This window comes from Xylona heveae (genome assembly GCF_001619985.1).
Source record: "Xylona heveae TC161 unplaced genomic scaffold L228scaffold_2, whole genome shotgun sequence".
Classification (NCBI taxonomy): Eukaryota; Fungi; Ascomycota; class Xylonomycetes; order Xylonales; family Xylonaceae; genus Xylona; species Xylona heveae.
Genome location: NW_017264194.1, coordinates 257,170 through 269,659, shown reverse-complemented (window position 1 = coordinate 269,659; position 12,490 = coordinate 257,170). Strand labels below are relative to the sequence as shown.

The window sequence follows — 12,490 nt, the reverse complement described above, 5'->3', positions numbered from 1 at the left end:
TATTTTCTGAAACCCGCGTATAACGAGACCGGTTTCTTTGTTCTCCGAACTCGAAAACCTCTCTGGCCTGGACTTTCGGAGTCTTCAACCTCTGACCATTAGAGGGTGACACTTTGCTGACTGAATGCACTATGACATGTTTAGTCTGTTTCATGCATGGGTGTGTGCATACATGAATTCAGGGATATGGTTACGGGAGCATCTGCATGATTTAGGCAAAGGTTACTGGCATACTCATCAATATTCAGTTCTAAATTAGGGCTTTTTGTAATAACCATAGAGCATTGATCTGCATAAAGATTCATTTTAGTGGAAATAACAAATGAAAGCCCTTTAGCAAACTCCATTATGCCCAGACTTTCACGTCGGCAGTATCGAAATCTCCCAAGCACAATCTTCATGATATTTTCATTTGAGAGTATTAAACAGCACACATGGCTATGTCGAACTTTTGCGGCGTCGACAATGCTTGATGTCTCACCGCTCCGACTCCACGAAGAGAAGATTACGCCTCAGAAACCAGCTCGTTTTGACCGGGTTTAAGGGATTATACGCCATTTCATTAGAGTCATGATGGCATCCGTGTAACTGTGGAATGATAATATTCGGGTATCTGCAGACATGGGCCGGTCTAGAGTCTAAATATCACATATTCTGGTGAGTGACTGCCTTTTACCCCGCCAATTACCGGGTGATCCCGCCGCTAGCCCCCACTGAGACCCCAGTTCTCAGACTAAGCTGAGGCCGATCCGCAGTCCCTCATTCCGATAATCCTGACACTTTCGGCCATTGCTGCATCTTTCCTTGTTCCCATGGATTTCATATCGTAAGGACTGTTACTCTTTTATTACAGTTTTCGTCCTCGTTGTATTCAAATAGGCCACGGCCTTACCCGTGGAATATTGCGTCTCCGTCACTGAGACTCTACCCTCGGAGCTTCCTGATTCGGGAGGGTTATAATCCTTCGCTCGTCCTTTCGCTATAACAGATCAATTCACTTCATTGTTCGATTCTCTTGTCCGCAAATTCAGAAGCTATACCTGCCATCGCTGCGTGGTCATAGCTTTATCAACTGTCTTCGTCTAATCCGGCGGGATTCCAGAACTGCTACCACATTCGCAATGAGTGACGAGCGTCCTCCTCCACCGCCCCCAATTCCACTACCTCCACCAAATGCCACAGCCACTTCCCAAGAATCATTTCCCTTCTTCAAATTGCCTACTGAAATACGGCTGCACATCTACCGCCTTCTCTTGCGTCGCGACAAGCCGGTTCTTCTTCGCAGCAAGCGCGCCATCCAGCGCGCCGAATCCGCCGCCTTGAATACGGGCAATTCGAACACTTCCGAAACGCCTATTGTAGCATATAACCACGCATTGGACGCCGGCGTTGCTGAATTGCGAGCGGCAAATGGTACCACATCTGAACGCTCCGCAAGAGTACGGCGTAGGAGCATTCAGCGCAACAATAATACGCATCCACTCGGTCATACGCCTCGCATTAGTGCAATTCCTCCACTCATTCGACCACAGATTGTGACTCCTTATGTCCGTGAAAACGGCCGATTACCAGGTAGTCCACCGCAACCAACGAACCATAACAGCCCCTCGAGCTCTACGAGAAGGCCGTGCGCCCCGCCTCGTAAAGTCTTCGATCCAATTGACCCAACTATCCTCATGACATGCAAGCTCGTCTGCCGCGAAGCTCGTCCCATTCTATATTCTGAGAACGTTTTCGAGTTGGAAATCGAGACTGCTGTTGTTACGCTTGTAGGGCTGCATCAGCGCACCCGCTCGTTGATCCGGCACGTGCGGCTCGTGATATCTTCACATCATGATATCCTCGAGCAATTCACCGATGTTGTCCGTCTGGGTTTGCGCTACTGTTGGGGTCTGCGCACTTTTGTCATTGTCTTGCCACAGCTGTTCCCCGAGAACACCGGCCCGCTCGATGAGGAAGACGAAGAAGAAGAAGAAGACGACGAACTCGGCGATGACGATGAGAACGAGAATGACCAGGATGCAGAGGACGCTGAGTCTCTTGAGTTTTCTGCCGCTGCCGCTGCCGCTGCAACGAACCAAATATCAGCTACCCCTACATCCATTAGTCCACCTCAGCCCGCATCTGCCGCGCCCCGCCCTCCCCCTCTAACCGCATCGCTATTATCAGCAGCAAGCGCTCCAAACACCACCACCACCACCACCACTGCATCCCCGACATCCACGCCTGTAAACCTGACCGCAGGCACCACACACGATTTCAACACTCTCACTGATCCAGTTCACCCTTCGCCTCCACCCGTCATTTCTCCTCCGACCATGGACGAGCTCAACGAGCCTCGTATTCCGCTGACCGGTCGTACCGTGTACACCAATGCGTTTCACATCCTGCGGTGGCTGCCGCGCCAGACCAAAGTCACTCTTGAGGGCGTTGTCGACGAGGATATCGCGCGCGTGGTCGACGCTCGTCGCAAGCAGGGCGCCCGATTGAGTCATGTCTCCCCGCCAGTCTCGCCGCCGCATGTGCTCCTTGGACTGGGGTGGATATCTTAGTTGTTTTGCTCTGCATATTTTTTTATCGTTATCTCATTTTCTATTTCTCTTTTTATTCAGTTTCTTTTTTCTGTTTCTTCTTTTGATTCAAGTTTCATTAGCTCTTATTGTTACCCTATTTTCTATGATTGGTATCGCTTTGTCTTTTTTCTACGAGAAATTCATTTTCATTCTGTCTTTCCCCCCCTTGATTTCGGTCTACATATCTAACCACCTATTTTTTTCGATTTCTCAGAGGTTTTATCTATCTATTTGATCTCATTTCGGTTTCATTTCGGTTCATTTCGTCAGGATGTGAAGGGGTTAAATGGGAAAGAACACAAAGACGGAGTTGCGAGGAACAGCGAATCCACCATTGATACGACGACGCACGTGCAGGAATCAGGAGTATCTAGAGTTGGTATTGGGTGTTAGTATTGGTATCATTTACGAGATTCATGTTGCATGGACATTGGGTGAGGCAATGTGGCGTTATCATAATCGTCGTGGCTAGTTATTGTTATATTGGTTCTCATATTGGTTCTCATATCCCAACATTACTCGTCTCTGTATTTATTAATTTATTTTCGGTCTATTGATTATGTCGGTATGCTTTATGCATTACAACAAAATTACAAGTCGTGACAATAAAAGGCGAAGAGGTGGAGAAGAGAAAGAAAGAAAACAAAAGTCAAAGGGGAGAAAGGTAAGAAAAGAGAAGACTTAATGAGCCAGTCCCATTCGCGAAGACTGCTGCACGTAACGCCAATATCGAGCTCTGCTGAGCTCGCGCAGTCGGCGGCCGTATTTGACAAAGATGAAAAAGGTGAAACATTGAGCCAGTCCGGCAAATGCGGCAACAATGAATGCATTTTGAAGACCCATGTTGGTGACCCAGGGGGTGATACTAGATGACGTTAGCGTTTATTTTTGCTACTTTTAACAGCAAACGTAAAAGATAAGACCAAATTCTGAAAGAAAGAAAAAAAGACAGAAAGAAAACAAGAGAAGAGAAGAGAAAAAGAAAAAGAGATAGAAAGAATAGAAAGATAGGGGGGAGAGAAGACAGTAACTCACCCATATCCAATGGCAAAACTCATGGTATTCCGAATAATAATCACAGTAATCATGGCTTCACCACTCAAATCGCGATACGAATCAATAGCGTAGCTGACACTGAGCTGCAGACCAATCGTGTTTGTCAAGGCAATCATGCACATGGCAAATACGAGACCGAACCAGTGCACCGCATGGGCGGCGCCTACGCCCCAGAGGATCAGAAATGCGGGAATAAGCAACAAGGACGGGGTGAACAGCCAAAGACGGTGCTCGGGCTCCATGACTCCGTGGTTGCGGCGGGCCATTTTAAGTACGATTCGATCGCCAATAGGTCCAGTGTAAAAGGCAGCAATACCGACACCAATCAACGGCGAGACATACGATAGGCCAACCATAGAGGAAGGGAAACTGTACGGTTTGGATCCCAAAATGAGGGATGCGGTGCCGTTGAGCACGTTGAACCAGATGAGATTCGAACCGTAGGAGAAGCCGGCGTAGAAAATGACGGGAAAGGTCATGAAGATTAAGGGACGGGTCATCATGGAGAGCAGGCTGTTCTCTTTGCGCAAATCGCTTTGTTGGAAAAGAGCGAGTTTGTTCAGATATGTTTTCTTTTTGAAGCTGTAGGAGATTCCCTCTTCTACGGCTGGTTCGACTGTGTGATTTCTGGGTTCAACTGCCTTTTCCTTTTCGGTTTCCGGAGCGGGCACTTCCTCTGATGGCGGCGTGTTCAAGCGGCAGTCAGATGGGGGCTCCGTAGTTGTGAGTGTCGTGCGGACAAAGTTGGTTTCCTCCATGAAAAAGAAGAGATAGACGAAGCCGATGGCATTGAAGATGGCGCACCAGTACTGTTTTACGTGGAGTTAGTTCCCATAAGAAAATGCAAATGTAGAGAGAACGAAAAGAGGACACGGCAAAACGTACCAGAACCCACTTCCATCCTTGACCTTCGTTGATGAAGCCGGAGAGAACGGGCGCAAGGAAATTACTTCCCGCCAAGAATAATCCGTAGAGTGCAATGTATGCGCCTCGTTCATGCGTAAAGTAAATGTCTGTCACAGAAATTTCGCAAAGTGATTCAATGGGTGCGCCAAAGAAGCCTTGAAGGATCTTGTTGGCAATCCATTGGCCGTTACTTTTGGTATATGGTGCCCAAAGCATAATGGCCATGGTCGCAAGGATAGAGAAGAGATAGACGGGTCTCTTTCCATATTGCAGCGCCAATGGCTGCCAGACTAAGCAACCCCAGCCAAAGAAGAGGAACATGTATCCCGTTCCTGCATTCAGATCACCCAAACTCAGGCCGGTGTCTGCTGAAATGGGCTCCAAGACAGAGTAAATCGCTGCCGAAGCGATACCAACCATGAGCGTATACATGCACATGCAGCTCGTAGAGAGCAATTTACGTCGTGGAGACCAGTTCAGAGGGTCATCAGGATCGGCCGAGGGCGCAGGAACAAGCACAACATCTCGTCGTCCCGACGAGTGTTTGGCATGCATAGTCCCCTCGACATCAACGAGGTGAACTGTGCCCGGAATTGCATCTTGTACGGAGGACATGATGGCAATTCCCTAGCAAAGCGTGCTCAGGAAGAAAGGATTGTAAATTGACGATGTTCAGAGCCACGGCCTGTACCTACTTTTCCTCACAGCCCTTGGGCCGACCTGAGCTTATGTACCTCTTCATATTATGATTATGAGGTTCCATTGCGCCGGGAAGCGTTGTAGATACAGCTCCAATGGCAAGCTTGCAAGTAACCTTGTTGACGTCGATCAGCGACGGTTATCAGCAATTGTTAAGATAAGTGCATGAACTTTCCTTTCCTGGTAAGCCAGGGGCGGGATCCCCCACCTGTTATCGTGCGGGCTTGCCGCAAAAGTACTGTAAGCGAAGCCGAGAGGTAACTTTTCCGTGGTTTTCCCTAGTTAAAGCTTGTCCAAGGAATGGGGAGCAGCTTCATCTGTAATGTTGTTTTCGTGGTATGAGTATACTCCGCTAAGTGAGAGTCAATAATAGTGGGCACTTCATGATAAAGGAGGATCCATCCACACTTCGTCCCTGGCGTTGATAAGGGAATAATCAACGCTGGCTAGCCAATTACATTGATCGTTGTGAACTGATATGATGTGGAGATGATTACTGCGTAATATTCGTACACAGCACAGTATCTTTACTGCCTCGTAGCCTGACCGATGTGTAAGCCCGGCGGAGACCACTTGGTCTCAGTGTCTTCGTTTTATATGCTTGTCTCGAAGTCATCGTTTTCTTCAGACATTCTTCGGGTTGGATATTAAAGCTGACACTATTGCAACTGCGCTGTAGCGTACGAATCCATACCAGGTAGATTAGTATCCTTTATTATGGCCAAGCCATGCCAGAAAGCTATTGTATGATAGCTAGCAACTATTTCGAAATGGCAGATATGGCTCGCTCTCGTAGCAGCCATGGCATTCTCGTATGAGAGGGTTTTCTCCGAAAAATATCCGTGGTCTAAGTTATCTCTCACCTACGTTAGTTGAAGTAGTGAGCAACGATAAGCAACTCGGATCGATCGTGGAGAAGCCGATCACAGGGCAAAGAGGGTTGCTCGTCACATGCCACGAGCTGGGTAGGATACTCTCTGATGTTGCGCAGACTGCCTTGATGTTAGCATAGACTTCATTAAGTCATACATGGTCTTTCAGTTGCGTCTGTTCAAGAAATCTTCTTCTTTCCAACGTCACAATTGGCATTAGATTTATGTCGAGTTCAATTGTTGGGAGGTTGGAAGAGCCAGCATTCAATCACGTGATGAGACATCCCAGGTTCCACACGCAGTACGAAGAGGCTCCTGCTCATTTCAACTTTTGATGTACCTAGAAAGAGACTAGAAAACGCTTGAAATAAGATTTGATACCGTGGTAATTATGCTATGCTTTTCAAGAAGGTTCAATATCTGCTCATTAATCTCTTTCGCCTATAGTGCTTGATTATTCTGCAAGTAATCAACAGAGCGCCTAGGGTATACACACAAACATCTCATGTGTCACCCTTTGTCAGCCACGGAGCGATCGGATTGCTCATAATGGCGAGAATAACACGTTTTATTGGGGACGTGACCGGTCAAGAAGGTGATGCAAAAGGTCGGAAATGCACCTCCATCACTCGCCCGGTCCCTCTCTAAGCGCCCGCAATGTTGGATCGATGTTGGAGCGAGGAGGGCTGCTCCACTGTCTCGCTTCATTGGCTCACCCGCAGCGGGACGAGACTCGCCTTTGAGTTTAGTGACCTCTTAGTGACCTGATTGTCCACTACTGTACCATGGACCCGCAAAGATGAACCCCCGGGGTTGCGAAGAATAGCAACACTCGAGGTCCGCGGATGCATATCCTTTCACCAACACGCGTATTCCGGCCCATGCATTTCGAACGCGATTCTTTTGGTGACTGCCGTTCTAGTCTCCCTTACAGCGAATAGTGTTGCCTTGTTCGGCAACGGCCTGTCACTTTGGGCCACATTATTCTATTGTTGATAGGGCCATGGACCTAACCCCGCTGCAGGTTGCACTCTGCGCTAGCTATTCGTTTCAGGTCCGTCACAACGAGGCGTCGAGTTGGTGTTGTCGAGCGTTCTGGGGCTCTGCTTTGTTTTATGAGCATGACAACCTCTGAAGCGACATGTCGCATGATGGTTGGAGCAGGCAAGAGGCACAGTATTATCATATCTTTTGATTGACGAGCCTCGAGGCGCCTTCCAACAGCCGCCGTCAATTCTGTAACGGGATCAAACTGGCAGTAGTAGGAAAGGCTACACGATATGGCTTCGGATCTAGCTTTTGCCCATATCGCCGCTGGTGGTCCAAGCCCGCGGCGGCGCGAGCATTTACAGCCTCCCACCCTGACAACGAATTTGTCTCGAACGCAGCATCTCCATGGGCCATCAAGTGCCCAAACTCCTGCGTCAACGACTTCGCTCGTTAGCCCCTTCTCCGCCTATGACCCTTCAACGTATTCAGACTCGCCCAGCAGTGCGCTGAGAGGCACGTCGCCAATGCCTTCACGACATTCCACTACATTCGCAGGGCAGTATAATCCCCAAGAATGGAACGCGGCCTCCGCCAGGTCGTCGTCCATGGCGGGATCTGGACCCAATGCGCAAGTGAGGCAAGGTGGACACATACGAGCAACGGTCATCAGCACGAGGGAAGCCTCTGGCATGGAAGGTAAGCCCACCCATCGTTTCACCAACGTCTATCCATCAACCCAATTCCTGCCGTGTTTTAATACTATTGGAAATCCTGCATGGATTCGCGACTCTAAAGCTGCAATCTACCTGTTTTACTTCATTTTAATCCTTTAGAAAAACAAAAACACTCTACTGAACTTCTTAGAAATTACTGCGTCTCCACCGCCTCCATACTCTCCCCAGCGTCCTCAACATGGCGAGGCTTCAATTCCAACAACGGGTTCTCGTACGACATCACAGATTCCTGGAAACGTGGCCCATTATCGCAATTCTGTGGCTCCTGCTGCTAGCAACACCAGCACGCCGCCTTCGGGCTACAGTAGGGCTTCACGGCCAGTGTCAATGTTTCAGCCTGGCAACTCACCTAACCAAGGACCCGCACTGGCATTCCCTCCTCCGCCATCCCAATCTCCGCCTGGTGCTCGATCTTCCTCGCGCAGTCGATCTGACCGGTCCCAGCATTTGTTTAGTCTCTCGGCTTTGACGTCGCGATCGAGGCCCCAGCAGCAAAATGCAATTGAGACTCTTCAGCATCAGACTGCAGATGTTCTGGCTAGGCCACATCATAGTTCGAGAAACTCAATAATAGGCATTAGGTGCGTAGTATGCTAGAGCACAACGATCCAGATCATGCTAAACCTCCTATTCAGTGGTATAATGAACTCAAACAATTCCCATGCACCCAATCAATGGGTAGAAGAGCCTCCTCGGCCGCCAGCATCTCGAAGAGCGGCTTCAACTGGAGCTATTGGCGTGCACGCGGGGCCGTCTAGGGCTAACACTGAGAACCTCTCTACATCTCCAGGGGCGTGGCAACCAGGAATGCCTCTTCCGCCACCACCCCCTGGGCCTCCCCCAAATGCAAGATCTCATAGCATGACTCGTCCTCAGCTGGATACGACCCCCTCTCTGCCGAATTCGATAAGAGCCCCCCCAACACGGCGACCTCCGGGGCAAGGCACTGCGTTAGGCCCTGTTCCGCCAACACCAGCAGACTGGGTTGAGGAAAGTGGCTTTCCGGAACCGCCAGGACAGCCGTCACGCTCCGGTGATCTAGTGACTACAAGCCCGGGCGCTAATTCGAGACAAGGAGATTTGAGTGATTCGCACGAATTTGAATCTCCTCACAACCCGTCTCGTAATAGCCTGGTGCGAATGCCTGCCAGAAGAGACCCAAGTGCCAAAGGAATCCGAGAACGGAGAAGCGAAAGTAGGGCAGACCAAAGAAGACGAAGCTACATTGCTGGGGATACTGATATTTCTAATGGCGTGGATGATATCGAACCTGTGAAGCCAGCAGACTTGGTTCTACCAACGACAAATAGCAGTACGCTCGTGCGGCGCAGAACGATAGCTAGATCAACGCCTCGCACTCCCAAAGCTCTGTCTTCTCCATATGACGGGCTAGATAGTGCCAGATCGCGAGCTGAGTCTGAGCCCTTTGAGTCAATGGAGTCAGCCCATTCGACACCTCGACCCGGCTCCTCTCATCCGCCTATCGTCCGCGAAACATTTGCTCCAACTCCGCCATTCTCGCCTGGTCACGATCGTTTTACTGACCCAGTGAAATCCATGCGCCCTTCTCCGCCCTTGCCGCCAAAATCACTCCCTACGCCGCCTCCTCAGCACCCGGCGGCGGTTAGTGGGCTCATGTCACCGTCATTTAAATCTGACGGTCATCGGCCCGTGTCTCATATTCTTCATTCTCCACTTACCGACCCGGCGATGCCCTCGCCCTTAATGCCACAGCTCACTACTACAGTGTCGTCAGCTTTACAAGGTGCACGGTCAGAAACTCCAGAGTCCTTCAAGAAAGCAGCTATGGAGCGTCATCGATTATTTGCTGAAAAGGAAGCTTCGGCCAATTCTGATCGGGAACGTATCGAACTTTTTGCGGAATTCATAATAGCCGAGTCATCTTTGCGGAAGAATAAATATGCAGAGGCAATTCAGAGTATGGGCACGAAAATTCAGGAAATGACGAGGGATTTATTCAAATCTTCGCCACAGAGTAGCGTTGCATACACGTCGTTCGGCCCTAAAGAAGAGAAGCAATTGTCGGTTGCCGATCTTCGAGCCAATGGGCACAATGGTTCTCTCACTGCCGCTGTCAAAGGTTTCTCCTCCGCTGATGCTTCACCCGAAGACTACCAACCTCCTGTGCGTGCCAATCTGAAGTTAAATACCCAGGATCGCCCGGACTCGACGTGGTGGAATGGGTATATGCCCTCGTTATCTCCTATCGCCAGCATGGGAGGCACGAGCGGAACCCCAGATGAGATGAGCTCTAGAGGTCGACCAGCCAGCCGTTGGTGGGAAGCAAGTCAGGAAGGTTCTGCCAATGGGGACGGTACGAGGCGTTGTCAGCGCTCGAAACGCGAGTCCAAATACATGGGTCTTCCTCGGGAAGTTAGAGAATCACTGCAATGGGACGTTGAACCGTCTCCTTCCGGCGCCTTGGGCAGTTCTGCAAGTACCGGCCCAAATGGTCGATTTTCCTATAGTCAGGATGAATACCCTCCGGAAAAGTCTGGATGGCATGAACCGACCCTTGATGATGGTTATCCGCCACCACCGCCTCTTCTACCTCAATCCAGCTCCCCGTTTTCCGCTTCTACTGTTAGCCGCCCAGACTCCAAGAAAGTCGATGTCTCGCGGCTGGTGACTCTGCCTCCGCCGTATCCTCGACATCATCCGGCTGTCAACAATAATCATCCCGACCTGGCTGCAATCCGAAGCGTAATCCGCTCTTTGAGCGACCTCGAAGATGTCAAGGCCACGAAAGAGCGCTACGCTCTCCGCATCGACGGCATCCGCGAACAAGCTCGACAGGAAGCCGGGAATCGGCGCAGTCAGCTCGTCGCAGACATTCAGCGCCAAATCCAAGCCGGCTCAATGACCTATGCTGAGGCAGCGCGCCATGAAGCAGAACTCGAAGCAATTGAATCCGCACGCAAAAAGGACAGAGCGCAGCTTGAATTCGACACTTTCCAATCTGAAGTGGTCCATCCTCTTGAATCATTTTTTTCTGAACGCATCGATCGCGCTACAGCGAGCATCTCCGAGCTTCAAGGCATCCTATTCATTGACGCGCAAGAATTAAGTCCTAACATGACTCAAGAAGAAGGCGACGAACAGCCTGAGCTTCTCGAGAAACTCACTCAACTCAAATGGCTTTTTGAAGCTCGCGAACAACTCCACCGGGAGCAGCAGGAGCTCTCCCGGGAACGCACAGAGAAGTACAAACTCATTGTGACAACACCCTATATCCTTCAAAAAAACACAGCGAAGCTCCGCGAAGCAGAGGCTTTTTTTACACGCGACGCCATCGACCGCAAATATGCATTTGACCAGGGCTCCCTCGCCCGATTTGAAGACTTTCTCCACATTGTCGAATCAAACGTCGTGCGCGGCGTAGAACAACAGCTATCTGCCTTTTGGGACATTGCGCCCTCGTTAAGCGCCGTTATTGAACAGATTCCCGAGGACAACAATCGTCTGCACACTCTCGATATCCTCATCCCGCCAGCCGAACTTGATGAGAATCCTTCCTACCGCACATTCCCACTGTTGTATCTTCATTCGCTCCTCGATCATGCGCATCGCTCTACATACCAATTCATCGAATCCCAAACCAACTTGCTCTGTCTCCTCCATGAGGTCAAGACGGCTGTCATGGTCTCCCAGGCCCGCCTTACCGAGACCTGTCGCGTCAGGGAAGGCGACGACCCCATGCTCGCAGCGGCAGAAGCAACGCGCGACCGCGACAGAGAAGAAGCCCGTATCACGGATGACTTGAAGGAAAAGGTTCGTGTCGTTGAAGCACTCTGGGATGAAGGCCTAGGAAAAGAACTCTCTGCGCTTCGTGAAAGGGTCAAGGAGTGGCTAGTCGAAGTCGGAGGCTGGGAAGATGCGGACGACTAGACGAAGCATGCCCCGTGCAATATTAGCATCCTTTTTTCACATGCATTAAATTTTTTTTTTTTTTTTTTTTTTTTTTTTAAGGGATACATTGCAAGAAAGATGCTTTTTTGGGGTGCAGTGTACAACAGGCCTGGAAGTTTATTCGGGTCTAGGGGGACCCCGCGCAGGATAAAGGGGGTTCGGTTTCTGGTCGGAGTGGTTTCTTATATTGAGAGAATGGAGTTGCATCGCAGATTGAAACAGTATCAAGCTTGACTTTCACCTGTTGGATACGGAGGAGCAGAATGAGAGGAGAGTTGGTCTGACTTTTGACCCATTTATTCTTTTCTGACTATCACATTTTCTACCATTCTATTCCCCCCCTTTTTTTCACCGCTGGACTTTTATTTACTGTTCAAGGTAGTAATATCCGTCAATTAAAATAATAAGATTACTTTTCTTCTCATGCCTGTCTGCCGTTTATTTATACGAATCATCTTTTCCTCTCTCAAATTTAATATGACGTATTCAATTGAATAATCAACTACAATATCAAAACTCGTGTGACCATGTCACGGCATGAACAAAACTTGACAATAAATCTTGAAAGATATATTTCCCATTTACCAAAGAGTATAATACCGTAACCCAAAAGGTACTAAATACAGCGAAAGAAAAAAAAGGGTTGAACAAGATAAATATAAACTACCTTGTCAATCGTCTGAAATGATGCAGTCATATAAAATAGTATACCGGTGCACATGTCCACCGT

General features: G+C 49.4%; 3 protein-coding genes across 3 annotated transcripts; 2 read left to right on the top strand and 1 right to left on the bottom strand.

Annotated features, from left to right (window-relative positions):
* Positions 1-1,121: 1,121 nt before the first annotated feature.
* On the top strand, positions 1,122-2,552 carry L228DRAFT_236059 (hypothetical protein; the record flags this gene model as incomplete). The annotated part of the gene is made up of 1 exon (XM_018330785.1): positions 1,122-2,552. The coding sequence occupies one exon, from the start codon at positions 1,122-1,124 to the stop codon at positions 2,550-2,552; it is 1,431 nt and encodes a 476-aa protein (XP_018190455.1).
* A 541-nt stretch (positions 2,553-3,093) lies between these two features.
* L228DRAFT_217283 (MFS transporter) lies at positions 3,094-5,502 on the bottom strand. Its single transcript, XM_018330148.1, has 3 exons — positions 4,515-5,502; positions 3,609-4,438; positions 3,094-3,438 (listed from the first exon to the last, which is right to left on the bottom strand). Exons 1-3 carry the CDS (start codon positions 5,148-5,150, stop codon positions 3,255-3,257), a joined length of 1,650 nt encoding a protein of 549 aa, XP_018190454.1. The 5' UTR covers positions 5,151-5,502; the 3' UTR covers positions 3,094-3,254.
* A 2,841-nt stretch (positions 5,503-8,343) lies between these two features.
* On the top strand, positions 8,344-11,783 carry L228DRAFT_243644 (hypothetical protein). The gene is made up of 2 exons (XM_018331735.1): positions 8,344-8,411; positions 8,466-11,783. Exon 2 carries the CDS (start codon positions 8,473-8,475, stop codon positions 11,737-11,739), a length of 3,267 nt encoding a protein of 1,088 aa, XP_018190453.1. The 5' UTR covers positions 8,344-8,411; positions 8,466-8,472; the 3' UTR covers positions 11,740-11,783.
* The last annotated feature ends 707 nt before the right edge of the window (positions 11,784-12,490 follow it).